Source organism: Cygnus atratus, chromosome 23 (genome assembly GCF_013377495.2).
Source record: "Cygnus atratus isolate AKBS03 ecotype Queensland, Australia chromosome 23, CAtr_DNAZoo_HiC_assembly, whole genome shotgun sequence".
NCBI classification, from domain to species: Eukaryota; Metazoa; Chordata; class Aves; order Anseriformes; family Anatidae; genus Cygnus; species Cygnus atratus.
Window position 1 is genome coordinate 2,824,020 of NC_066384.1, and position 27,176 is coordinate 2,851,195.

The 27,176-nt window shown below is 52.8% G+C and overlaps 1 protein-coding gene across 1 annotated transcript in view; it reads right to left on the reverse strand.

The window, feature by feature from the left end:
* The window catches only part of GRIK3 (glutamate ionotropic receptor kainate type subunit 3), a 106,770-nt gene that overhangs the window by 31,621 nt on the left and 47,973 nt on the right, over positions 1-27,176 (reverse strand). The window contains exons 2-7 of the mRNA XM_035562192.1: positions 16,434-16,610; positions 14,770-15,027; positions 13,281-13,462; positions 9,369-9,422; positions 5,142-5,315; positions 2,543-2,686 (exon numbers count right to left, since the gene is read on the reverse strand). Coding sequence (XP_035418085.1) covers positions 2,543-2,686; positions 5,142-5,315; positions 9,369-9,422; positions 13,281-13,462; positions 14,770-15,027; positions 16,434-16,610 — 989 coding nt within the window. The remainder of the gene's footprint in view (positions 1-2,542; positions 2,687-5,141; positions 5,316-9,368; positions 9,423-13,280; positions 13,463-14,769; positions 15,028-16,433; positions 16,611-27,176) is intronic.

The window sequence follows — 27,176 nt, forward strand, 5'->3', positions numbered from 1 at the left end:
TGCCCTCTACCGTGTGTTCTTTTAATTAGTCCTTTTACTAGTTCTTTCTCCCCAAAGAGCATGATTAATTAATAATCACCAACGTCACTTTGCAGACTGCAGACGGAGCTGGAGATTTCACAACTCTCTGCAGTCCTTGCTACCGTCTCCGTTCGCACCTTTTGTGTTCAACAGCTGTTGCAGGACATGATGACTCAGGAGAAAACTCCTTGCATTTATCATGGCATCCTTGCGGGCTGCATTTATCCTTGTAGTCCTGATAAATGCCGGGCTGCAGGGAGCCTGGGTTTGGGACAACTCCAGCCAAGCTCATAAATAAAGAATCCTTTCTCGCAGGAAAAGAGGGGCACGGAAGCTCAAATGTCCCGAACACTTCCTCCCTGCTTCCCTCCCTTCAGATGGAAAGCGGAGCAGAAGAGGCTAGGAGCCAGTCCTTCTGGCAGGCTCTGCCCTCTGAAACTGGCACGGGAATATCAGGGAGAGCCCCCAGACCGGGCAGGAGCTGTGCCAGCAGAGCCAGCACCACAGCACAGCGGGGTGTGCGGAGGCTGCTCTGCCGGGGGGTGCCCGTGGCCCCACGGGGATACTCCCACCACTGGTCCAGGCTCCGAGCTGCTCAGGTGCTGCGCGTGCCTCTGATGGAGGTGCCTCCTTCGTGGGCAGGGCAGCTCAAAATAAACTGCTGCGATAAAGGTGGCATAACGCATCCTCGGGGGGGTGGGGGGTGGAAACTGGCATATTTCCCTGTAAATGCACTCCTCTGGCTCGTCCTCATTAATTCCTAAGGAGTAATGACAACTTCCTCACCATCCCTGGGTTTTAGGGAAGATTGTGCTCCGTTGCTCATTTTGGCACGCAGGTTTTTCCCGGGGGGTGCACCGGTAGCCAGGGGGAGCGCGCCTAGATGGGGCTGAGCTCCGCTCCCCCTGCCCACCCCATGCTTCCCAGGAACCCCAAGGGCACACAGGGCACTGACACTGCGGCGATGGGGGTGGCCGGGGGCCCCTCTGTGCATGTCGTCACCCAGCCCGAGGCACTGCTGTAGCTGCGAGGAGCACGGGGCCGGTGGCCGCGGCGAGGCACCCCGCTACGTGCGCTGCTTTGTCTGGGCAGGAGTTTAGAGGGAGCAATTATGGCGTGTTCTGATTGCCATGGGGGGGGCTCGTCCCTGCAACCGGCTGACACGGTGCCAGGAAGGGAAACAACAGGCAGGCACTGGAGTGTGAGCTCAGGGTAATTTGCAAAAGGAGCCAACCGAACAAATTATTTACACTCTCTTTTGGCAGCCAGCTGGAGCAGCTTTCCGCAGAAGGGAACAAAACATGAAAAAGGAGAGAGAGAGGCAGAGAGAGAGAGGAGATACAGTCTTCAGTGCCTATTAAGAAGTTCATTCTCTCTCTGCAATGGGAACGATTCTTCCCTCTCCTCCCCACACCCGTGCAGTCCGTGCACCCGGCAGCACCTGGGTGGGCACTGTCACTGCTCGTGTGTGCCTTGCCTCAGCGCCAGCGTGGTCTGCAGGTGATGCTGCAGCACCAGTCCTAATACCGATTAACAGTGTACTTCTGCTCTTTTATGCTTAAAAACTTTAGGGGATTTTATACCCAGCCTTTTAAGTGTGGTCCCCGTGTCTTATCCCATACTGCCTCCGGTTTCATAACTTCCCACATGAAGAGCCGCAGCCACAGAAGTTCCAAAAGGCCTTAGGGTAAACAGGGTATTCTTTTTCACAAAGACATATCTGGCAGGGTTTGCGGTGTCTCCCTGCAGTTCTGCTTTCATTTTTTCCTTGGGCGAGGGCTGTTTTTTGCAGACAAGGCAAAGCCCGGGGTGTGAGCATGGGGACGCGTGCTCGGGGCTCGCGGGAGGGCTGGCCACCTCTCGCCGCCGCTCCCCTCCCTCAGTAAGCTCTCTGCACCCAGACAGCCGCCGTTTGAGTCTGCCTGCATGCTTAAGCCAGGTGCAAACAAACCATACGTGGGCTGAACAGCAAGAAATCATGACTGAAAACAGAGAGGTACCGAGGCTGCCTCCTCGCTCCCCTGGCTCCCACTCGCTCAGTGCTCCGCGCGCCAGAGCCGTTCCTCAGCACGCAGGCAGCGGTGCGCGGCGCTGCCAGCTCGGCCACCGGGAGGTGGCTGCTCCGAGAGCCCTTTGAGGACCCCAAGCAAATGGTGCTGGAAGAGGCAAATGGCTCGGGGCAGGAATGGCTGCAGAGAGAGGGGTCCGGCTGCTCTCGACACAAGAGGAGGCAAGGTGACACCATGGCTCGGCTTGTTTTGCGTGTTTTGCTGTGGCTGCAGGCATGCTATTCTGAAGGCAAAGACAGGATTTTTCCTCTCTGGACACACAGCAGTCTGATGTGTGTCCACGCTTCCATCCGTTTGTACCTACTCAGGCAGGGGAGGATTTTCTATAACCCTGTAACTGCCAACCCCTCTGCCACGTGCCTCAGTACCTGCGCTCCGAGCAGCTGCACTGCTCCTGCTGGGGAGCTTTTGCAGTAGTGGGAAGCAATTAGGGTTGCAAATCGTGCTTTTACCTCTTTTATAAAATTCATGAAGCGGCCACCGAACCTCCAGGCTTTGTGCCGGTGGCACTGCAGGGAGTTGACGGTCATCTGGGGGGCTCGCTGGTAGCACACGGAGACCACGTGGACCGCGTCGTACAACAGGGCAGCGTCTGTCTAAAGTAAAGGGAACAGCATTTGTGTTGGTCGTGGTTCCAGAGCGAGGAGGCATTCACACAGCAACGCAGGGGGAACCTGTGGTGTCTCCTTGAGAAGCCACAAGAACCACCAGCAGATGGGTCCTGGTGCAGTCCCCACCAGAGGCAGGGCTGGGATCTCAAGAGATTGCCATACGTGCGTAAGCTTTAACAAAATAGGACTTCTGTGAGGCTCTGGGCTGACCTCTCATGCAAAACTCATCCTCAGACACACGACAAAGCCCCACGAGCGTGTTTTTGTGCTATGCAGCTCTTTAGGCAGAGATTGGGAAACTCATCTGTCCATCTGCAGCGATCCTGGTTGTTTTAGTGCGGTTACTGTTGTGTGGCCAAACAAAGAAGCTAGCTGTTTCTAAACATAGAAGATACAAGGTTTTCTTATTTAGTCTGCTTTGTCTAAGGCAGTGCAAAAACCAACTTACGTGAGAACATCTTATCCACACTGTTTCATACATGGGGAAATAGGAATCAGGAGAGTTAAGTGGCTTGTCTCTGGGCATAGAAAATTTTCCAGAATGCCCCAAACTGCCATTGAAATGAGAACATCACAGATGTGTAACATCTTCCCACTTTTCAGTGGTTTGAACTAGGGAGAACTTTCCTTTTTTTTCCATCTTCTATTTAACATAATGGGTTTAAATTCCATTTGAGATGCCCCCTCTCTCCTCCAAACACTGACCAAGAGAACCACATTTAGTTTTCCCACCGATGCGGTTGGTCTTGCTAATGAAAATCCATTGTTTGCTGGCTTCGCAAGGCTACAAAACAGATGTGAGTACAGCAGCAAAGTAATAAACCACAATAAAACAAAATAACACAGCAAACAACTGGGCAAATATCTGTCAGGACGTGGCCATGGAGAAAAGCCTCCAGCACTGGCAGCCATCCCCATGACCTTCCCTTCCCGCAGCGCCCGAGCATGAAGAGCAGGCGCCGGACTTGCCTCCTGTGGGGTCGTATGTGCGGCTGTAGGGACAGATCTTGGGAGTTTGGGGCTGGGGGAGAGGGGGACAAGGGTCTGGATAAGGAAATTCATGGGGAATTAGAAGGGGGACAAGGATTTGGCTAAGCAATATCATGGGGAAGTGGATGCTGTAGTGCCCAGCGGAAACACACAGCAAAAGAACCCCCTGCAGAAGGGAGCAGGCAGGACAAAAGATGAGAGGAACCAGGGGCAGCTGGGGAAGAGCCAGAGGCAGCTGGCAGAGGTAGGATACCGTCTGCAGTGCTGCGGAGACATGGGAGGGACAAGGAGAGTGATGGGACTGTCCGCTAAGGGAAAATAAAAAGGGACAGGAGGGATGCGAGGAGCTGTTTCAAGGTGAAGGTCTGGGAGGCTTTGCTATGGGGGGAAGGCTCTGGCAGAGCGTGAGGGGAGGAACGGAGGCAGCCAGCCGGCAGCTACGGGTCGGAGACAGCCTTGCCGGGAAGACAGATGGGCAAGCAGGTGCTGCACCTTCCGAGCAGCAGCTCGGTGGAGCAGAGCTGCCATCGGGCCCTAAAAGGAGGCATCGGAGCTGCAGCAGAGCACATCTCTGGGCACAGCTTTGCCTCTTCTTCCCTGCCTCCATCTCGGTGAATTGCCTGGCCCAGTCCAGCCTCGTGCTGTGCTCACAGTCCCAGGGAGCTGGGCGTCTGGCTCCTTCTGGGGACTTTTTGGGGAAGTAATCCCAGCTGGGCTGGACCCAGGCAAGCCTTGGCACCTGCTAGCGGGCAGGCCCTGGCTGCTGGAGCATTTCTGCTTCCTAGCACTGCTCCAGGGACTTGCACAGTCTGCCCTTCCCCAGGGAGTGACTGCAGAGGGGCTTCCCTAGCCAGCGCGGGTGTGCTGGGGCCTGGGGCACGCACAGCTCGCTCCTGCGAGGCGCTCCTGGGCTGCGCATTGGGCGAGCGTGGGGAAACCCCGCTGAGCTCCAGCAAGGGGCACAAAGGGCAGCTGATTGCAGCTCCCTCCCTCTTGTTCCCAGCACGAAACAGCCAGGGCACTTCCCCGCTGTGCTACGTCTTTGCTGGAAGCGAAAGCTTTGAAATGTGCGGGTCCTGGAGGCAGCTTTGTGCTGGCAAGGAGGGAGGGAAGGAGGGAAGGAGGAAGGGAAGGAGAGAAGGAGCACCATCTCCCAAAACTGGCACATCTGTCGGCAGCTGGGTGTGCCGGGCAGTGTGAGCACAATGGGCTGCAGGGGTTTCACCAGCAGAACTCGCTGCACTCGAGGGACAGGTGTTAGTGTGCCAGTAACTGCCCTGGGGAAGACACCTGCGGTGAGTTGTTACTAGTGCAAGGCATTTATATAACGTTTAGGTGTTATATATATAAATATATACATATGTATAAATACAACAGGCGTTAACAAAGGCTGCCTGCCCCTCGGGCTCGCTCCCCACGCGTTGCCACGCATCCTTTAAGCCCCTCGTACCATCATCACGCCGTCGAGCAGCCCCAGCTCCGCCTTGGGCGCTGACTGCAGCCGCTCCATGGACCACTTCTCGATGATGGACGACACGTGCGGGTTCTCCACGTTGAGGATCCGGAAGCCGGTCAGGTTCACCCCAGAGTAGCGGTATGGTTCTAGGTCTAATGCATAAAGATCCTTAAAAGAGAGAAACCAGTTTAAACATTTTGTTTAGCTGTGTTGTGCTTGTCTTTTCTGCGAGCTCGCTGTCTGGTAAGGGAGAGAGATGAGTGGTGGGGGGAAAGCCAGGGTCAGCAGCTCTGCCTCGCTGAGCCTAGAGGAGGTGAAACGACCCTCTTGGGGTGACTGCAGAGGGGCCAGCAGCTGATCCTACATCCCTGATGCTCCGAGCCAGTCCCTCGACATCATGGCCCCCAGCAGCAGCAGTAAGGGCAGGAGCGGTAATAGCAGTGACAGCAGCGCTGCGGGTACAGTGTGCGAGCACCGGGATGCGAGCCGAAAGCTGTGCCACGGGGCTGTGTGCTGTGGCGGTGGCTGCAGCTCCCCATGCACTCCCTGGGGCTGGGACAATTCAGTCCCAACCCCAGGGCACTGAGCTAGCTGAAACCACGAGGAACTAGGCTGGCACCCAGGGGTGGGGGGAAGGCAGAGCTCCTGTGCTTGAAGCTCCCTCGGGCTCTTCCCTGAGAATTTGCCGTCGGTGCTGAGGCCCGTGGTGTGCTGGGGAGGGCAGAATAACTCCGGATTCAGAATGCCAATTCGCAGACAGCTCTCAAAGAGGAACTAAAACGCATTTCTTGACATTACGACCAGCCTACGCAGTCTGCAAATGAATGAGGGTGCCCTTTATGCTATTTAAACCCCCCCTCCAGCCAGGCAGCCCTCAGCCCTGCTGGCAGCCAGCCCACAGACACAGCTTGGCAGGCAGCGAGAGACGGGGCGCTCGGAGCCCTCTGCGAGCGCGCTTCTTAATGCATCTCTTGGCTCACAGTCACTTCAGTTCAGGGGCTGGCTTCAATGCCCAGTCACTAGCTGGAGTAGTTTTGGGTTAGACGAGGTGCCAAGAGCAGCTGGCCTGCCCATAGAAAACCAGAGCAGCTGACTCGAGGCAGTGAGAGCTGCCTGGGGGACGGAGCAGGGCGAGGGGTGCGTGAGGTGAACGGCAGTCTGAAGGGGCTTTGAGTGTGGGAGGAATTGGTGGATGGAGCTTAATCAGAATTTATCCAGAACAATTTCTTCTAGTAAAATTGGAGGGAGATGGAAAGGCAACGCCACCATCTTCTGTGATGAAGGCTGGGGTATGAACGTGGTAACGGTGTTCATTGATGACAAGAGATAAAACCCAAGAGTTTAAGTGCAGCAGGAGATATGGGGCTGTTGCTGCTTTGTACGATGTGGCCGTACCAGTAGGACGCAGCAGGCTGTGGGTTCACCCAGACATGGCAGCAAGTTCCGTTCAGCCCACGGGGGCTGCGAAAGCACTGGCCCTAAAATGCACTGCCCTACGCAAAGCGTAGCAAAATCAGCACTTGCCAGCAGCCGAGACTTCACTCTCAGTGGGAGAGCTAGGAATTCTTACAGCTGTTTTGCTTTAATAAGCTTTGGGGGTTTGATCTTTCCTTAAGTGCTGCCCTCTGACTTTGCACCCCCGAGGCAGGCTGCTGATGGATGCCGTGGTGCGGTCCGCAGCTGCAGCCCGGGCCCGAGCCATTAATCACACCCACCAAAGAGCGCAGGTTTGCTGTGGTTTAACCCGGTTGTTGGATTTTTTCTCCTGGAAAATTGCAAGTATAAAGCTCCACGTCTTGTTAAAGGGCATCGTGAGAGCCAGGCCGTAATGTTGACTTCCAGATGACTTCTGGTAGCTGAGGGCAAATGCGGTTGCTTGACCTCAGCGTACTGGTGGCATCCGGACGCTGGGCGCAGCGGTACTGTGCCAGGCCCAGTGGAATGGGTTATTTTATCAGGATTCGGATCTTTTTCTTGGATACGTCAGTCTGTATTCTGGAAATTGCTGAGGGCAAGTAATTTTTGGTTGCAAAAAGTTGATCGTTCTCCCCTCAGAATGTGGCCAGCCGTGACAAGGGGAACCCACGGAGCTCCAGAGCGCGTGGTGCTGTGGCGCTGCTGCCTGCCCAATGGGACCAGTGTTTTGGGCGCCCTCCCCGCCCTGTGCTCGCCACTGAGTTCCATTTCATCACGGTCCTGGGGAAGGCAGCTCTCTCCCAGCTCCCTTCATGGTGCCAGTTCAAATCCCAGCTGCAAACCCACGTTAGCATCTCCTGGCATTAGCAGAGAGACGAACACAGGCTGCGTGGCGGAACATGCAGAGGTGGGGGGGGAACTGCCATATCAGTTTCTTCTGCATTTTCTGCTCCTGCACAGCCACAAATTGAAACATCTGGTTCTATTTTCCACCTCATCTACGTTCTCTTTTGCTATTTTTTGTACTGCAGACAATTCTCCCCTCCATCTATTCTCAAGCTCTATGCTCAATGTTTCTGTGAGGTCTTCCCCTCACCTATGCCCTCCCACCTCCCCAGTTAAAATCCCGAGCCGAAGTTCATTGTGCCTGAGCATCCGAAGCAGGAAGCATGTTGTGAGCCTCAGGAGCTTCGCAGGAATGCCTGACTACCAGCGCCAGTGGGAACCAGGCCCTCCCAGCTCGGTGCCTGCTCAGAAGCAGGGCTGGGCGTGTGGTTTCTGCTCGCGGCAGCCCCAGGCTTGGGAGGCAATTCCTGCTTCCTGCTTCTGCCTCCCTAACTTGCAGCAGAAGTGACAGCAGGCATTAGGAAAGCTCCTGGGTTCGCAAGGACTCGTTTTCACAAGCTGCTGGGAAATTCCCAGAAGCGTTGAGCTCAAGGGGGTTGTCACTGCTCGGGACTCTATAGGACGTAAAAGCCTCCCGTGCGTTAGGCGCGGGCGCAGAAGGGTTGCTCCGGCAGAGAGGCTGCGGTAGGGCTCATCACGTTGAAGTCAGTGAACTGTAGTCTTGCTGCCTAGCAAAATGTTGAAGCATTTCATGCCAAGTGTTGATACACTGTACTCAGTATTGACTAGGGACCTTTTAGAAACATTCAGTATAACATAATAGACTAATTCATTAGCACCCCATGGGTCTAGTACTGTAGACGCTGCAGCACATGCATTGCAAGCTAGAAAAACATTGCCTTAAGGAATGACAGATTAAAATATCTTTCCCATGATATAACTGTTATTTCAGGAAAGTGGCATTAATTGTGATTGCTTATCTATTAATTTATTATAATTCTTTTTTTTTCCCACCTCCAGGCTGTACCTACACATGAAATGTACTCTAGGCTCAGCTGGGGCTGATTAATAGGAGGTTATCTGGAAATGCTTAAAGCTGCCTGGAATAGATAATGGCAGCAGGGGTAATTAACATGTCTTTTGCATTTGAAAAATAAATTTTGCAGTTTTTAAGGGTTAGTTTAGTCTGTTTCTTTCCTAAAGGCAAAAAGATAAATTGGATTTTTGAAATCACACAAAATTCAACAGTATACCAGACAATAGCATCCTAAATGGAAACAAAAGTGGCATGCCAAAAAACCCAAACCAAAAATGCCTCCTGGTGTCAGAGAAGAACTGGCCCGTGTTTAATGAGTGTGGAGTTAATCTCAAGCTGAGTTCTTCTCATGCAAAATAAACCTGCAGTACTGAACTATTGACCACGGTGGGGCTGGTGCTGGGGTTTAAGGGAGACCAAGATGAGCGCAGAGAAACACACACCCGGGTCTTACTGAAACTCGGTCCCCTGCCATCCCATCTACAACCTCATCCGAATGCTCATCTTTCAGCATGCGGGTAGCTGCACTGAAACCAAAATGAGCGAGAGGGGAAACAAAACCAAAGCCTGCATCTGTGCAAATCTGTGCGGCTCCAAAGGACTGGAGCCGTCCAAGAGCAGCGAAGCAGAGACTGAAGCCTCTCGCAGTAAGTGCTCAGGCAGGGCTGCGGTGGCAGAGTTGGGATGACCAAATTGTCTGGTTTTAACCCGAAGCTGAGTCTAGCCCTGCTCTCACCTCTCTTGGGGTGCTGGTCCCCTTCCCCTTGTTTCCCCCCCTCCCCGCAGTAATGCCCTGCAGCCGTGCAGTGCACATAGAAGAGGATGGGCGCCAAGCCTGCTCCCCGGCCCCTCCAAGCACCTCCTCGTCCCCCATGGGCTCACCAGCGAGGGTAAAAGGGCTTTGCGCCGATTAGATACTTTACCAGAGTGGTGAAGATGAAGTGGTAGTATTCTGTCATCATTCCCATCGCCATGGCCTTGGGGAGAGCAGGGAAAGGAGGTTAGTAAGGGTGGGTACAAGAATATAACACCAGCCATGCAAAATAAAACTCGAGAGTCTGGCAGGAGGCAGACCCAGACGCCCAGCAGCTGGATTCCAGGCTAGAAGCAAAGTGAAAGGCTTTGTAGTTCTTGTATTTCTGGTGCTCTGCATCCCCTCCCCTTCAGTGTCTGTCCATATAGCTTGTACGTCTGACTCCTGTCCGTGTGTCCGTCCTTCCTGAGTCCTGCAGGCGGATTCCCCTGCAGTGCCTGGCTGGCAGCAGACCAGCAGAAGTGTAGGGGAGCGGGGGTGTCTCACCCCCCTCGGCCACGCCGCCGTGCTCCTGGGGGCTTTTGGCCACACCAAGCCCCACATGTTCCAGCCCGACATGGATCTGCTCATGCAGATTGCTGGGATTTGCATAAACCTGCCGTGATCTGTGGGGTTTATCACAAATTGTTACGGCCCAGAGGGTCCCTGGCTGGGTTACCTCGTGCAGACCCTCCAGAGCACATCGGGCACAGGTTCCTGCCCGGGAGCAGGTCACCTTGAGGCTTGTGGCTACAGCAGGAGATGCTCATGGTCTGCACTGTGATGCTGGCTCTGTGAGCTTGTTTTCTGGAGAAGACGCATGCGAGACCACTTTAAAATCTCCACTGATGGGAAAGCAACTTCAAGTCCCCCAGGAAATGTTTGCTTCCCTTGTATTTTTGCTAAAATTACTAGGGCAGAATTTAGCTCTGAGGAAGGAAGTGACAGTTTGCAAAGAAGTAGGATGTCAAAAACATGGGGAAAGGAAAGGATCGAGATTACAAGCCTAGAAATTGTAAGGCTGGAGCGGGTCTTTACCCCTTGTTTCCTGGCCTGGAAATATCTTTTAGAAAGCCCGGTGCCCATGGATCTACAGGACTGCGTCCGAGGGCTCTCCGGCCCTGCACAGCTGGGTGCAGCAACCTGGAGCTCGCTGACAGCCCAGCACGGGAGCCATCGGGGAGGTGCTGTGAAACCCCCCAGGAACTCCTGAGGTTCCAGCACAGGAGGCGACGGCTCCCCAGCGGAGCCATTTTGGAGGTAGACGCGCGCTCCGGTGCTGCTGGGAGAAGCAAGCCCCAGCTTCCCGTACTGGCAGTGCAGCAGACATCTGGGTTTGTGGGGGAATAAATAAATGATAAACCTGTGGATGAGCTACGGGCGAGCCCCAGGATGGGAACGGGAGCTCCATTAAAGTTAAGACAGGCACATCTGTGCACTGCAGAGTGCGGCAACTGTTCGGAAACAGCTGCCAAGGAGAGCGGGGAAGCTGGGAAACTGGAGAACAGGTGTAAAGGATTAAAAAGTGACCAAAAATGAGCTAGGCTAGAGAAACACAGGTAACAGGGGAAGGCCTCATGAGCGGGTGTAGCTCTCTGATGGGTTTCTGTAATGATTTGTGTGTCCAAGAGGGTGAAATTGTTTGGTGTCTCCAAGGAACCCAGACTGGACGCGGCAATGTCTGCACATCTTTGTGCCAGCTCTCGGGTTGTGATTCCTGGACTCATGACCTTTCAAAGCACTGTCCACATCACCAGTGAACTGCATGCCACTCATATTCTGGGAGAGTTTGCCATTGAATTACTTGGGAGCAAGAGCTGGGTGGGCTTAGTCCTGTGTGCTCAGCCGGAGCTGCCTTCGTGAATGGTGGCCGTAGTTGCTCAAACCATTTTATGTCACCTGAAGGTAAAACCAGTACTGAGCGTTGGGAATTCTAGCACAAGCCCTTTTTGCCATCCGTCGGCACTGCACGGGGGCAGGCAGCAGAACACCTCCATGGGTCGTGCCTGGGAGAAGCCGACACCAGAGGCTGAGTGAAGCAGAGCTAACTGAGGCTACAAAAAGCAGGGGGTAACCCTGGTGTGTAAGCATTGCTGGTTCTGGGACAAACAGAGTGCCGGGCCATTTTTCCCTGACATTTTTGCCGTTCAGTTTATCTCTGCGTGTCGTTGTTCCTCCACCAGCACAAAGCAAGCTCAGGCTGCTGTGCCGCAGGGAGGAGGCTCGGGCTGCGTGTGAGGCTCAGCGGGAGGAGGCAGCGGCGGTCGGGGCTGGAAGTGCCTTTTCCTGGCCCCCCCCTGCTGTTCTGCAAGGGAAGGCGGCTGCTCCAGGTGCGTGTTTCTCATTTGGGGAGAAAGTTAGGAGATGAGGTTCCTGAGCTTCCTAATTCTTCAGCAAATGAGGGTGACAGAGATGAGGGGTCTGTGTCGTGTGCTGCTCGGAGCCTCAACACTGCACGGATATGGAGAGAGGGCAGTCGGGGCATGATTTGGGTTTGTACAGCTTCCCAAACTCTGAAAATATTTGACTTTTTTCTTTTTTCTGTGTACACTGTGTAATATTGCTATGCACAAATCCATGGCTGTGGGTCCTGAACTGCCCCCCCCCCCAAACCAGCCAGAAGGACTTGGGAGAAGTTCCTTCCCTCCAGTCCCCCCTCTCCTCCATCTTCCTCACTCTGTGCTCGCAACGCTGAGCAGAGCAGATGGCACAATAAACTATAATAAACCGCATAATAAGTGAACAGCACCAAACACAGCCAGCATGTTAAAATAATAGGCAGGAGACAATGAGTCCCTTCTATTGCTTTCTTTAATAATCCCTCCTAGGCTTTCTGATTTCTCTTCATTTTGCATCAAGCAGGTTGCAGGAGAAGTCTCTTTCTACACGCTTGCTTTCTCAGCCCTTCAGGGGATTTATTTAATCTGTGTGGTAGCGTCTTGCTGAGCTGCTCGGAGCAGCAATTCCGCTGGCTGCTTTTTAGCCTTTCTTGAGACCATTTTCCTGTCTCACAGTGACCCCGCAGTGTACTGGCACTTGAGTCCAAGGGGTTGGGGCGAGCCGCAAACCTCCCAGTCTGCAAAAAACACCAGTGGCAGAAGGGAGAGACGGAAGGGAGGCCAGTGAACAGAAAATCACTGACATCTGGCTTAAAGTGCAAGAATTGCACACGGTGCTGGGAAGCACACGGAACACACAGCAGATCCCGTGCTGATCTGGTCCTTTTGCAGCGAGGCACAGGACCACGAGCACAGCCCCGCGCCCAGCACCAAAACGAAGCCGTTACACCATGCCCTTCTGCACGGCATGCAGTCACACCCCTGGGGCATGCGGCAGCACAGAAGGGAGGGAAGAGATTTAAAATCAGTGTTTAAACAGCCCGTGCGGGGCTAAATGAGCAGCCACAGAGGAGGCCTGGAGCTCGTCCCCCCATTACACAGCAGGGCAGAGGAGCAGAGGGGCAGTGCCGCGGGCTGCGCACCACGGACGGGCTGGGGGCGCGGGGGTGGCACAACGGCTGCTCCCCTGACGTTTGCTTCTTCTTTCCAGGGTTCTGTCTCTGCAATGTGTTTTTTCATTGAAATCTACTTTTTTTTTTTTTTTTTTTGGTGTAGAAATCCAGTCGTACCCTTGGAAAATTACACTCGGTGAAAATGGCAGGTTTTGATCAAAAAAGGCGTAGGCTGGTTTCTTTCACCACCTCTATTAGCAGCCCGCTACCTGCGCTCCGGCTCATGCTCTTAAAAAAGGAAATATCAAAGTGTTTGTCTTATCAGGACGGGACTGGGGTTGTTTTGTGCTGGGGATGCCGAGACATAACCCTAACCTTGACTTTGCTGCTTTCTGAGTGCTCACTGGTGCCTCCTTCCCGACTGCAATAAGACAGCCCTTGGTTTCAAAGGCTGTGCTGCGGGGTCTAGGGGTAAAATCACCCGTCGTACCCGAAAGGAAAGCTGTAGGTCTGCACGCCCACCCTCAGGGCTGTCCCCTGCCCTGTGCCAGCAGCATGGCCCCCACCATGGCCCCCGTCGGCCCCGCTCACCTGCTTGAGGATCTGAGCTGCCATCAGGTGGCTGCAGTCGAAGATGATGCGGAACTCCCGGCCCCGCTTCATCTCCTTCAGCAGCGGCCGCGCGTCGTCCGTGTCCAGCGGCAGCTGGCGGATTTTCAGGCGGATGTTGTACCTCGACGGGGCCATGATCAGCTCCTGCAGCCGAATCAGGCCTTCGGGCATGGCACAAAGACAAGGGCACAGCGTTAGGGGCCACCAGAGCATGAGGTTTTCTTCTGGTTATTGTACGGAAGGCATCGAGACTTTCCTCTCTCCCCCAAATGGCCGTTGCTATAGAGTTAGCAAGGTAAAGGTGTGTGTCAGTCATTAAAAAACACACACACAGACTTCCAGAATGGTTATTCTGGGGCAGATTGGCTTTTCCTCGTATTTTCCTGCTGCCTCTGCACCCAGCTGATGCAGAGCTGGGGTCCTTGCACTGGGTAGGAAGAGGAGAGCGGCAGATCCATCCTAACCTCTGCCATCTATGTCATCACGATGGTTTTTTGTTTAGCAATATGCCCTTGAGAAAGGACAGGCTGTGATAATCATCTACACAACAAATTAAAATCCACATTATTTACCATACACAACAGGAAAGGGGAAAAAAAAAAAAAAGAAAAAGCACTTAGATTTATGAATAGCATAGTTCATAACGGTCCCTTAATCACAACTTGTAACTGTCTTGCTGCCCTCAGAATTCATTTCTATTTTATGCAGAAGGTACAAAGCCAGGCTGGATGCAGCTGCACAGGAATTATTGGTATCTAATGTTGCAAGAAGAAATTCAGCAGATGCCTATTGCAGGGAGGAAAATAGAAGCATGTCCCTGTGCATAGTAGAAGAAATGCATTAGAATATGCCATGAAGGGAACATACTGTGACCCACATTTGCAAAACAGGAATGTCAAACTGTGTTCTCATCAGCCCTCCCCTAAAGAAACCATTTGGTTTAGTGGAATTAGGTTGGACAGGCTACCCAATGTGTCTTTTGTTACTGTTTTTTTTCCCCCTTTCTTTTTATCTGCAGTGCTGTGCAGCACTTTGCTTTGTTTAAGCATCAACAGCATTCTTCGTGTGAAAAACTTTGGTAGCTGTGTTTTATAGAATTAGCCAGAAAACAAAAAAACTTTCCAGAACTGCTTTTGCTTTTAGCTGGGAAACTGCATCCCCAGTGGCAGGCACAGAGCGGGGTCTTCGCTGGTGCGGAGGGGCATGGCGGTGCCCCGTACAATAGGGTGGGGGCAGCGTGCCCCCAGACACTTAATCCTCCCCTTGACCCTTTGCTGGCAGAGCTGGTGCTGAGGGTTTACCCATTTCCCAAGTGGGCTGTGAATAAAATGCTTCAGAAAGGATCCCAGGGATTACTACACGTGATGTCATTTTGCCCTTTAAAGGGTTTCTTAGAAAAGCTCCTAAATGGGACCCACAACAACAAAAAAATCTGGATTCCTCCTTTCAAAGCACCTCCTTTGCCTACCTGTGCTGTCATCGTACACCACGGTGGCTGACCTCCATTTCAGGTACTGCACCAGGTCCAGGATGGCATGGCTGAGGGAAGAATAGTCGGGGTACAGGTTGACGTAGAAAGTGTCCTTGTTATCCAGCGGGTGGTGCTTCCACCGCAGCTGTATGTGGGGGACCTCCAGGGCATTGCAGATGGACTGGACGGCGTTGGTGCAGGAGCCTTGGGACGGGCCGAATATTGCTACGACCCCGAGGGCGAGCTGGTCGCAGGCTGGAGGAGGAGGGAAGAGGCGGTCAGAGAAACACAAGGCAGCTTTGGGGGTGGGGGGGGCACTGGACGGACGGACAGACAAGCTCCTGGGCATGGGACGGACAGACAAGCTCCTGGGCACTAACAGCAGTGCAGGTACTGGGTGATTACAGCAGTGAAGAGAGGCAGGAAGAGGGAGGAGGAAGGAGGGCAGGCGAGGCTCTGGACCCGTGGCTGGAGCTGTTCCACATCAGGAATGCTGCTCAGCCTGCTAGAGCTGGCTGAGCCTCCAGAAACATGAACAAGGTACATCTCCGTCCTCCTGCCCCTGTTCAGAAGGCTGCCTGCCCATTCTTCCTTCCTCGGCCTCTTCCTGCAGCTCCCCAGGAGCTCCCGATTTATCGCTGAGCTCCCAAACCTTTGCTGTCCCCCTCCCTCCCATGCTCCCAGCCAGCAGAGGCTGGGCCAGGGCCACTGGCACCAGCACTGCCGCGCTCCTCAGCAGTGTGGTGCTGAGCCACGATCGGGGCCACTCGTCCACACTGCGGGGATGAAAGGTCCTCGGGGGACTGACACTGCCCGTCCTGAGCCGTGTTTAGGCAAGTATTGCCATTGATCTTAGCTGCCTGTGCTCCAGGGAGTGATTAGAGCTCAGCGCCAGCAGGGCAGGGGCTGCCCAGGGAGCACAGCCAGCAGGGCCGTGCCTGGTGCGAACACGGAGCTGATCAGCGTCGCCCTGACAAATGCATTTTCCCATCACTTTTAATAGAATTTGCTTTTTGCAGAATAATGCTTTCCGTGGCTCCACTGAAGCTATCACTGAGAAATTAAAGCAGAACAACTGCAGTTAGGGCTGGAGGCATTTTTAGGGGAAAAAAACGTGCAAATTTTTCACAGGAGTGGACTATTTCTCCATTCCCTCTGCAGCCTCCCTCCGAACTGGGAGCTACCACGGAGCTTTCCCACAGCACCTTTGGGTGCTGCCAGAGCAGAAGCAGGCTCGCCGGGCCCCCAGGTCGTGCCGGTGCTGTGCGGTCCTGATCCTGCCCTCCCCTCCGGTACCTCACCCAGGGCACTTCAGATGTGCCGCTGCTGTTAGGAAGGGACGGTGTGTTAGGAGGAGAACAGACCTCCTGCACCGGGGGTGTGCAAATTGCCAGGGATACAATAAAATAAGCACAGGCATGGCCTGCAGACCTTCGCTCAGGATGAGAAGCAAACGCTGAAAGGAGCTGTGTGACGTTTGCAGAGGAAAAAGGAGAGAATGGTCGTTCCCTTGTACTAACATGCCTCGGGAAGGTCACCTCTGGGCGAACTTCTAACCGGGAGCACTGAGCGGAGCAGGACGGTGCTGGGTTCGAGCCAAGCCACGTGGGTTTGGGCTGAACAAATACCACAAAGCTGTGAGGCGTGTGGCGTGTTCTTACCTTTCTTGGTTGCTTCAAAGCTGTCGTGGAAGTGTATCCGCTGAATGTCGTAGGTGAGCGTTGTGTTAGGCAGCAAGGTTCTGTTTCTGTTGATAATATTGGCGGAAAACCGAAAGGCTTGCTCCTCGGCACTCATAACCTGGGTGTTGGGGCCATCTGCGTACTCAAAGATTCCTCCTGGAAGACAAGAGAGAGGCAGGAGTGAGCCGGGGGAAGCTGGATTCAAACCCTTGTGTCGCAAGGACAACAAAACCCCTGGCTGGACCCGTGACATTTGCAAGCGGAACGAGGACGTGTCCCCATCTGAATAAGGACATGAAAGCATTCGGGGTTTTGTTACGTGCTGGTTCATGGCAGCGTTCACTGTGACTGCCAGCTTTGCTGTGGAGACGCTGCGGGGCCGTGCTCAGGGCCCCCTCATGCAGAGCTACCCCAATCCCTGCTGGCTGCTCTGGGGCCCTTTTTAGCGCCCTTCTCATCTTCTGCCCTTCCTGCTGCTGGCTTATCCAGGTTCGTAACGCAGACCAGCAGAGACTTCTGAATTTGCCAACCCTACAGCTTCTCTGCTCAGTAATGCACGTCCTGAATGCATGCTTCCCAGCGTTCGAGAGCTGTTAATGCCATTGCACCTCCCCAAGGGCAACAAGCTCATGTCGGAGGATTGCTGCACTTCTCGGCTCCGTGTCTCTAAGTCTTGTCCTCAATTCCCCACTGACAGCCAGTCTAATTGAAGTGACTCAGTGCAGGCGTAAATTATGTAATTGGACGTCCTTGTCTCTGCGTCGGCACAGTCCCGTGCCCCTTCCAGAACCACGGAAAGACACATAAACCTTGCTCTGTCTTACTAAAAAGTAAACCAAAATAATTAATGGATGAGCGAGATAAGCAAGTGCAATTGGTAACAGATGGTCTCTGGGTTCATTAGCAGAAAGAAAATCTTCCTCCTCGATTTAAGGTAGTCCTAAAATGTTTTGTTATAGACAACAGATGTCTAGTCAGCCCTCCTAGTTTTCAGGCAACTGCAGGAATCCTCCTCCAGGAGCCAGAAGGCATGAGCCATACTTCTTGTGGCAATTCGGCGTTAGCCAACGCTGCCACTGTGACGAGAGGCAAGCTGATGTTTCTGTCAGCAGCCAAACTCGGTACCCCCTACAGGAACCCACCCGAAGCCGGGGCTGAAGGAGCCTCAGCACCAACGGCTGGGCATTTTGCACAGTGAGGACACGAGGGAAGTTGTAGGAAGCGCCCGCTGTGATCATGGCAGGTTGCTTCCCTCCTCTTCTCTGCACACTTTGTGCGTCTGTGTCCCCAGCTGTAAAGCGTGGTGTTTAATTTCCATTGATAAACATGCAGAAACGTTTGAGTTGTTCACTGCATGTCTCTGATGGGAAGAAATGTTTTTGATCTCAGTACTAACATGGGCAATAGGGAAAGAGTAGAGAAAAAGAGGCTGGGTGCTTGTTCTGGAGCCCCCTTTCAATCCCACGCGATCTTCAACAAATCCCTTATGACCTCATTTTTAATCTAGAATGCCTAGCAATATAGACAGGAGCCTGGAAAAATTGTCCAGGTGCCTCATTCTCACTGTATCATGTTGAAGCATTTGGTTATTGACTGGCACACGGAAAATGATTCATCCACGTCAGTGTTTGTATATGCTGGTAGCTCATCGAAATTTCATAAGGTAGGGAAGGTTCGTGTTCAATATTACACCAGAAACAATAAACACAAATAAAGTGAGCATGAGATTCATCCTTCCTGTACAAAGCTTTACTGTCCAGAACATTTTAGCAAAGCATTTTTTGCTTTCCAGCATCATCCTGAAGTGATAACAGGGTTGTGTTGTGCTGATTCCCAAGCAGCTGGCGTTGGGCAGCCTCCTAGCCCCGAGCTCGCAGGGCTGCTTTGCAGCACGCCTTATGATGATGGATACAGAAGGGCTGGGTATGGGGGTTACTGGTGCTTGAGCCCAAATAAATTCACCTTCCAGACATCCAATTGGTTGTAATAGGCATCTCGACAGAGAAGGATTTTCTGTGCAGCCACCCAATAGCTTGAATTTAGTACCAGGCAGCGAGAGAGCAGACAGGCACGAGCAATATATTTCTGGCTACACTGCTGGGTGCTGAAAATAGCGGGACAATGTGAAATCTCTGGCATTTGCTAAGGTGTTAAAAGCAGCCACCGCATGCAACAGACTGCTCTTTTTCTCGGAGGCGCGGCGGGAAGGGGAGCATCTGATGGCAGATCTCGCGCTGCAGCCGCCGCGCCGCGAGCAGCCTCCCTTCCTCGCTGGCTCCTGCCTCTCTCCTTCAGATCTGCTCATTGCAATCATTATTTAAAGAGCCTAATAACTGGCTTGAAACAGCTGATTAATGCATAATCTTCATCATGATTACATAGCATAACTGGCATTAATTTGAAAAGCCAGCTAATTATGAAAATAATTGTTGCAGCTCTTCCATTTTAGCAAAATGGGGAATATCAGCTCGTGCTGTAGAGAGGATGAGGGACGTGGCATCGGTTTGTGCCCCACAACCGACCACAGTTAAAATGAAGATAGGCAATTTGCTGTAAAGGTGTCGGGGCAGACACACCTCCCTTGCCCTTCGGTTAGCAACACAGTGAAATCATCACCAGTTCTGAAAATTGTACGTTCACCCTCAAAATGGACACTGCGACTATTTAAAGGAAATATTTCCCCCAGTTGTATTTACACACAAGGATTCTCCTTGCCAGTGGTGAAAGCAGAGGGAGCTCAGGCTCCCACCAGCTCGCAGGAAAGCCAAGCCTTTTCTCTCTCTGTCCTTGCTTTGGATTCGTTTTTTAAAAGTCCATGAAAAGGCCTTTACACTTCCAGGCAGAAACACGTTTTTCCCTTGAAACAAAAGACATCAGATACCTGCTGTTTTTTTTCAGCAAACAACATTAGGCAATTCTCGCTGAATTCACCACTTCTAATCACAAAAATCCATCGTCAGTAAACGTGGTGAGATGCTGCTGGGAGGGAAGCAGTTACACAGTCGAGGAAGATGAATGCTCCCCAAGAAATAAGGAGCGCCTTCACCCGCTGCTGCCATCAGCTGCGGCAGGCAGGAAGCCCTCGGCACAGCGCCCTGTGCCCTCCGGCCCAGCCACCCCTCCCTTGTGCTGCTGTCTCCTTGTCCCTCCCCAGCACTGCTGGTGCCAGCTCCGGGCTGGGAAGGGGCAGAGGAGCTGGGCCAAGCAGGGGCAGGGGACGTGGCTGCGGTGGAGAACTCCCAGACAGGGGCACGGATGCGCCCTGGCGCCCCGGAGCGACTGCATCTGCTTTGAGGTAGAACCGCATCTGTTGTGGTGCAGGCGTGGTGCAGACTGTTATGCTCCAACACTCTGAAACGTGCCTTCGGATGCGATGTAGCACTCGGTGTGGCAGCAGGGGAAGGTCTGGGGGGCTGCAAGACGCCTGCAGCCCTCCCTGTGCTCCCCAGGGAGCACCATCGCCTGTGGGGCTGCGCCAGGAACTTCCCCGGGGCTTTACTCTGGTGAGATACAGAAAGTCAATGGGCTATAAAAAGTCAACAACAAAACAGTTCCCACTTTTATATACCTATAAACAAGTTTCATCAGAGATAGTAAAACTGAAGGGCCTCTGCTGTTGCTGTCTCTCTCGAAACCATTCCTGCCTCCGCCCTGCTTTGGAAGTTATTTCCGATGCCTGGGAGATGAATTGCCTCTGCTCACTTGGGCTGGTACTAATGACCTTTCCTCGGTATTGCCTCTTTGTCTATTCACATCACAGCTCCCTCGTCCTCCTTACCTCGCCTCCCCAGCTCCGCGGGTAGATAAGAGATGGCAGCGCCGAGGGCTGACACGCTGACAGCTCCCAGCACTGCCCTGCCACGTCCTCCCGATGCTCATCAGAGCACTGCCTGCCTGCTTAGTGCAGGCAGGGACCGTCCTGTTCCCTTCCCCAGTCAGGGAAGCCCACAGATCCCATCCTGCAACGCCACAGGTTGTTGGACACGCACTGAGGTTTAACAGCTTAGGGTTGAGCTTGTTTGCATGCATGTTTCTTCCTGAAAATCTTTTTATGCCATGTTTGTGCAGCAGTTCGTACAACAGGAACCAGATCTGGGAATCAGCCTTCTAGAAGAAGCTTCAGTCCAGATTAGATACCTTCCCAGGCAGAGTACTACCAAATGCTATCAGTCGTTATTGCTTTTACATTTCTGGTGCTGGAGTCATCCGTCCTCCTCTTTGTGGCACTGGAAAGCCAGCAGAGCCACGCACTTCAAAGTGTCCCCCCGGCACCCCAAAGCCCAGCTGGTGGGACAGGCGTGTAGCCGTGAGGCAGGACATGTGCCGGCGAGCTTCATGTCATCAGAGAGTGCTTTGGGTTGGGAGGGACCTTCAGGATCATCTGATTCCACCCCCCGCCACGGGCAGGGACACCTCCCACGAGGGCAGGTTGCCCAGAGCCTTTCATCCCTCCTGGGGACGGCAGACAAGGGTACAAGTCCCCCACTTCAACAGACGGCTGCCGCAGGCTTCAGCGCCCACTGCTTTAATGGGGGGAAAAAAAAGGCAAAAGGAGGCATTTGAAGTTTTCTTCATTGAAGATCTGAAGGCTGGGACGGTACAGCAACCTGAAGGCTGTGCGTTTCATGTCCTCCGCTGCGCTGCGACGCATCCGCTGCTCCCACAGCAAGGAAAGGCTGCGCTGCTGCAGGTCGGCAGGTGGACGGCACGTCGTCGACCCTGCTGGGAGAACTGGGAGAACTGGGAAGCCAATGACCTGGGACAGTCGTTAGCAAGCCTGGGGGAAAACAAAGGCTCCAGCGTTATCGGATGGGGAACCATACTGGTTTTCCTCCACATCTGTGGTGAGTGTCATCTGTTCTGCATTCCTCCAACTGGGATCCCGAAGCATTGCAGCTCTGGTGTTTTGAAAAATAGATGGGGGAAGGCATGGGGAGGACAAGCTGAGGCCATCCTCGCAGTGGAAACCTATGCGTGTTCTCCATTGTTACTTCTGGCTTCTTGGGTTTTAGACGTCAGTTGCCAGGCATGTTGAAGAAGTGTTTGTCTTTTACCTTTAAAGTAGGCTAATTGCTCTCCAGAGAATGTCAATCCGCAAATGAGAAAACACGCTAATTAGAATCAACTTCACATGTTATTATTTTGTATGATTTCATTCAATTTGATTCGATTTGATTTGATTTGATGACCACTGACAGTGGTGCTGACGTGGGGACTTTGCAAAATTCAGACTGTGGATCCGAAGCAAAAGCCCAAGACGGCCCCTTGGACGCCGAGCCGAGGGGCAGCCGCCGGGAATGGAGGCTTCCAGGGGCTGAGCAGCACCAGGCGAACCCCTCTGCCCAGGGTAAAACCCGAGTCCCACCAAAATTGCCCCCGATGGCAATCAGAACAGGCCCAAATGTTCTGCATCAAGCAAAGATCTGCTGTCCCCCTCCCGTCTTTGTCTGGACGAGCTTTGAGACTGCCCCAGAGGGAGCCTCGGTCAGCCGCCTGGAAATCCTTTTTCGTGATTTCCCTTACCCGTAGCTGCAACCGCACAGGCTGAGTGCAGCTGGTTATTTTTAGCTCCATGGAAAGCCAAGTCAAGAAAGTCAAAGTATTTTAGTATTTTGGGTTTTCACTTTGTCCCCTCTCCTCTTTAACAAAACAAACAGCTTCCTTCTCAGAAAGAAAATTCCTCCAGCCCTCGGTGTGCGGTGTGATCTCTTATATTTTACTCCTTATAAAATCACGGAGTTATTTAGCTTTGAAGAACAACTATTTCTGATAACACTTTTCTCTCCCCCGCTGACAGTGTTGTTAACACATTTAGACAGCTTTCTGACAGTCTCTTTCCATGTGACATCCTGAAAGAAATACTTGTTTTGAAATAGCTCGTAGTGAGGATGCAGCCAGCCTCAGCTCCTCCAGAGACTCGAGAGCTCCTGCCTCCTCTTACCGAGCTCTCGTGCCCAGAGAGCTCTATTTTCTGTGTCTTCTCTCCAAGGCCACAAAATGCCTTTCTTCTCGAGCAGCAGGGCCCTGGCAATTTGTCCTCTCTGATGTGCTTGGTTTGGGGACAGCGTTAGCACATGGGACCTGTACTTGTGCCTCCTCCTGCAGGATGAGCAGGGCGAGAGATCCCACTGGGCTGCTCCACGTCTCCTCCAGGGCCGCTGGTGGTGCTGATACAGGGAAATGAGACCACACTGGTGGGAAGTAAAGGAAAGATCTCAGAAGCACGAGGCTGGGTACTGGGAATCGAGCAGGAGCTCCGCACAGCCGCCTGTTCAGCACGTGGCGGTCTCACGCACAACAGCACCGATGCAGTGAAAACAGCAGAATCCAGAAGGTAATAAATAGCACACACAAATAAAACCAACGCACAAAAACAACAACACAAAAGAAGAAGAAGAAAAAAAGCAACAACTGATTTATTCCCTCAAAATGATTCTCCTTCCACTTTTCCCCAAGGAGCTGCTGCTACAAAATGCTCCAGAACCAAAGCGCAGCCGAAGATGGAGCTGCTCCCTTGCTCAGCCAGGGGCTGATGTCAGCTGCTGTGCTCCAGACAGGAACCAAATCAGCCTCCAAGCTGACGAACGAGGAGGGCAGTGCCGGGGAGGCACCAGGAGCTCCCAGTCTCTCTCCAGCACCCGCTCACTCGGGGACCTTCCCCATGCCCGGCGTGGAGCCTCTGTCCCCAGCCCACGGCGTGCTCCTGCGGTCAGAGCATGCAGGGCGAAGGCAGAAGCGGTCCAGCTTCGGCTACAGGCAGTGAGCAGCCCTCGAGGCTTATTGAAACAAACCTTCTGGCAAAGGAACTGAAAATAATTCCTTAGGTCCATCAGTCAGTTTCTGATTCTAACAGAGAGGCAGGATCTGAATTCCCGTCCCCTTAAACTGCTCCTGATCATGCATCAGCCTTGTCACTTCAGCGTGGCGCCGCTTAATGTGATGCAACACAGCCAAGTATCCAAAGCAATTTCAGGCCTCATAAACACGCGCGTGCCAGGGCGCCCCTCCGCAGCAGCCTGCCCGCTGCGGCTCGCGGCCCCTGCCCATGGAGGCTGCTCCCTCGGGGCTGCCGATGGAAAGCTGGGGCCTAGACCCTGGGACAAGCACTGACCTCACAGCTGCTGTGTCCGGGCTGCCTGCGTGCATCACACTTCTCTTTTATAAAGAGAACAGAGGTGAGAGTTGAGGTTTGTGACCGCAGCCCCGAGGCTGCTGCCCGTGCAGCGGGGCTTTCCCGGGGAGCCCCTGCTGGCTGGCAGGCGGGGAGTCGCGCCCCGGCACCGCGGGCGCAGCCACGCATTGCGGCAGGATGCCAAGCCAGGTATCTGCTGAGTAATGCCAAGGAAATGAATTCAAGCAGAAAATGAAATACGCAGAATTTGTGTCCCGTAAGGAGGGGTTGTCCTGCCTGCCAGCGCAGAAAGCCCATGGCAGTAGTTTGATCCATTCCAAAGTCTGTGATCCCAAGGGATGGCGCCTCCCTCTTCTTCCATTTTGATATAAAACATGCAAAACCTGATTTCGTTTGCGCTGTATTAGGTACTTCATGGCACAAGGGGTGGCGTTCTTCTCCTATGTATAAGCTGTTAATGGACGAGCAGTCAAGTGGCACAGAAATACATTATTAATGTTTCTGGTTAAATTAACTGATTACAAGCACTGTAGCTAAAATGTATGTATCAGCACTTTACTCACACTAAATGAGAAATTAATGGAATATGGCGCCTTGTTTTGTAATGGAAAGCAGATAGGGATGCTCTGAAGAGCCGTGCCCTCACAGAGGACCTGCACATTCGGCGCACGGGATGCATCTGACTCGGTGCCTCCTTGGGGTGTGCAGGGATTTGTGTCCTCGCCACCCCGGGGGCTGTCACAGTGGTGACAGAGGGGTAGAGATGGGCTCCTGTCTGCACACATGTGCTGGTGGCGGCTTCTGGAAGTGAACTTCTCCTAGTTCGCAGCTCACACGACCTAATTGGCATCGCGTGCTCTGCGAGCGAGCCACTGCTGCTGCATGTTCTACATCTCGGGCGGCGCGTTTACCGCAGCAGCAGTGTGTAACCCCGACCAAGCGAGCGGATCAAAGCGCTAATCTGAGATCAAAGGCCTTCAGCAGTGCTACAGCAGAAATAAATTAAGTTAGCAGCAGATTTCTTAATGATATTTACATTTCTAATTTGCATAATACATGATTAAAATGAAACGGACATTTTTATTTTTTTTTAAGCAGGCTCAGTTAATTAATTAAAACAAAAACGCGTCCCCATAATCTCCGAGGAGTAGATTCCTACCAAGATCCAGCAATGGCAATGCCAAGAAACTTTCAGTCCCACTGCGTGCACCGTGGCACCACGGCACCGGGTGCGTGGCTCTGGTCGCTGGGTGCCAGCCCCAGAAATCCCCATGGGGAAGAGCTCTTGGAAGGCACCCGGTGATGGCCACCACCGGTGTCCTTCACGGTAGCACAGAAAGGCTCCCCCAGGGGCAGCAGTTAGGCTTTAAGCTGCCTTCTCTCTCAGAACAATCGATCTTGCAAGTTTGGGGCTACCCACGTGCAAATTGCTATCAGACGCCTCACCACGCGCTCGCTTTGGTTCATTAGCAGTTCAGATTCTTGTTTCGCATGGGTTGCCACCAGCGTGGAATTAAATCCCAGTGTTTGTGCCTGCCTCTGGCTCATGATAGCCCCCTCTCCCGGGGGAGAAGAGCTGGGTTTGGTCGTGCTCGCAGGTGCAGGTTGAGTCCGATCCCCAAATGTGCCCACAGGAGTGCTCCCCGGGGCCGTCACCCCCTGCGTTGTCACCGCCCTGATGGGCACAAGCAGCGAGATGAGACTCCCCCTCCCCAAAACCTCACCGTGGCTGTGTGAGCTCGGCAGAGCTGTCCTGGAAATGGCGGGTGGCGGAATAAATCAAGCATGCTCAGGTGTCATTTTTACAGCCGTGCTTTGGGCTATGAGCACATTTTAAACTGTAATGTATGGGAGGAAAAAAAAAGTTTGAGAGCTTAAAATTATTAAGGATGTACGATGCCGGGTTTAGGCAACACAGCTGTAAGTACATTTTTCTATTGTGTTTTATTGCCCTGCGGTGTAATCTGGTGTTATATGCGATGTCCATCTGGCGCACGGTTCAAGCGAAATATGAAACAGAGAAACAAGGCCACAGCTGAAATAAATCCAGGTTCGTGTCTGTGATTGACTGGGCTTGTAGCAAAAAGTGCAGGATGATGAAATGCTCAGGATTTGTCTTCATCCTGTGCCGCGGAGCTCGGTGCGGGACTGTCCCTGTGCTGGCATACCCGGGCCTCTGCTGAGCTTCTCACCTTTGCTGGTGCAAAGTGGCTCTGAGTGCTTAATTTGTGAAAACTTCTAAACCAAATACAGAGCATTGAAAACCAGAAACACTCCATTTTGGCAGAAAGCTGCCTTCTCCACTGAACAAGAGCGGGCAGTTCTGTGGCCGGCGGCACTACAGGAGCGCAGGTGCTCACCGATGACCCACCCCTGTCACCAGCAGCCGTGCCCAATCTGAACCTTGTCCCAAAATTAAGGAGCCAGAACTCATTCCTAAGCACGCAACCTGCTGTCGGGATGAACCCCGCGGAGGCAGAGCGGTGACGCTGACCGCCGGTGCTCCTCCGAGTGCTCAGCCTGGAGTGGCGCCGGTTGGCGGGCTGGGGGATTCAGGGTCCCTGTTCTCCCTCCACGCCTGCCATTTACTTGCTCCTGTTTTACCTGGAAATAGAACTATGCAACAGAAGGTGTCCTGCAGTGGCATGAAGTCTGAAATAAAAATTCAACCCAATTAAAATAAGAATTGCCGCATGTTAATTACATTCTTCTTAAATATTCATTGCTACGCCCCAGCTAATAGATGTTAATACCCACCTGGCATGTAGCATATAATATTAGACTTAAGAAATCCAAATTAAATCCTACACTTCATTTACAATGTAACCAAATACCGGCAGTCAACTGATTGTTTCTCATTCTTGTGTTGATGCCTCCAAAAATCAGCACTTTAAGGAAGATGATGCATTGAATAGCAAATGCAGTTCTGCAAATATTATGACATATTGTTTGTCATCTGCCCTAAATATTTAACAGTTCGGGTTTGCAAGATTTTTCTGCCACATGCTGAGACTTTGCTCCTGATAGATGCTGAATTTGATTGACAAAATGGATTCCATTCAGGAGCTGAAAATCCCAAGCCCTTGTCAGGGTCTTTTCTGTTAGCATCTTGTCTTTTTTCTCCCCCCACTCTTCTTAAAAGAAAGCAGAGAAAGAGGGGGGAAAAAGCACAGAGTTCTCTGGCAAAATTGTTTCTGCTTAATCCCATCTACTCCCTACAGAAAAACCTTTATGTAGGAAAAGATCAAAGGTCTGTAATAGATTTCAACAGGTTTCCAAGAGCTGTGTGCTGCAGGAGTGAACGCAAGGCACTGAGTGATTAAACTGCCCTGTGCTGCTGGTGCTCGGGGGCAGGCGAGAGATATAACTGGGAGATTTAGATCCCTACTTCAACCTTTTTATCTTCCATTTTAATGGAGTTAAACAGAGAGAAAAAGAAGGGAGGCTTTGCCAGAGTCTGGCACTTGTCCTGTGTGCTCGGAGGATGGGGCAGCCCAACGAGCCCATTTTCCACGGGACGTGTCTCCAGGAGGGTACTGGGGGCACTGGGCACCGGGGGATTTCATAGCAATTCCTTCACAGTCTGCCTT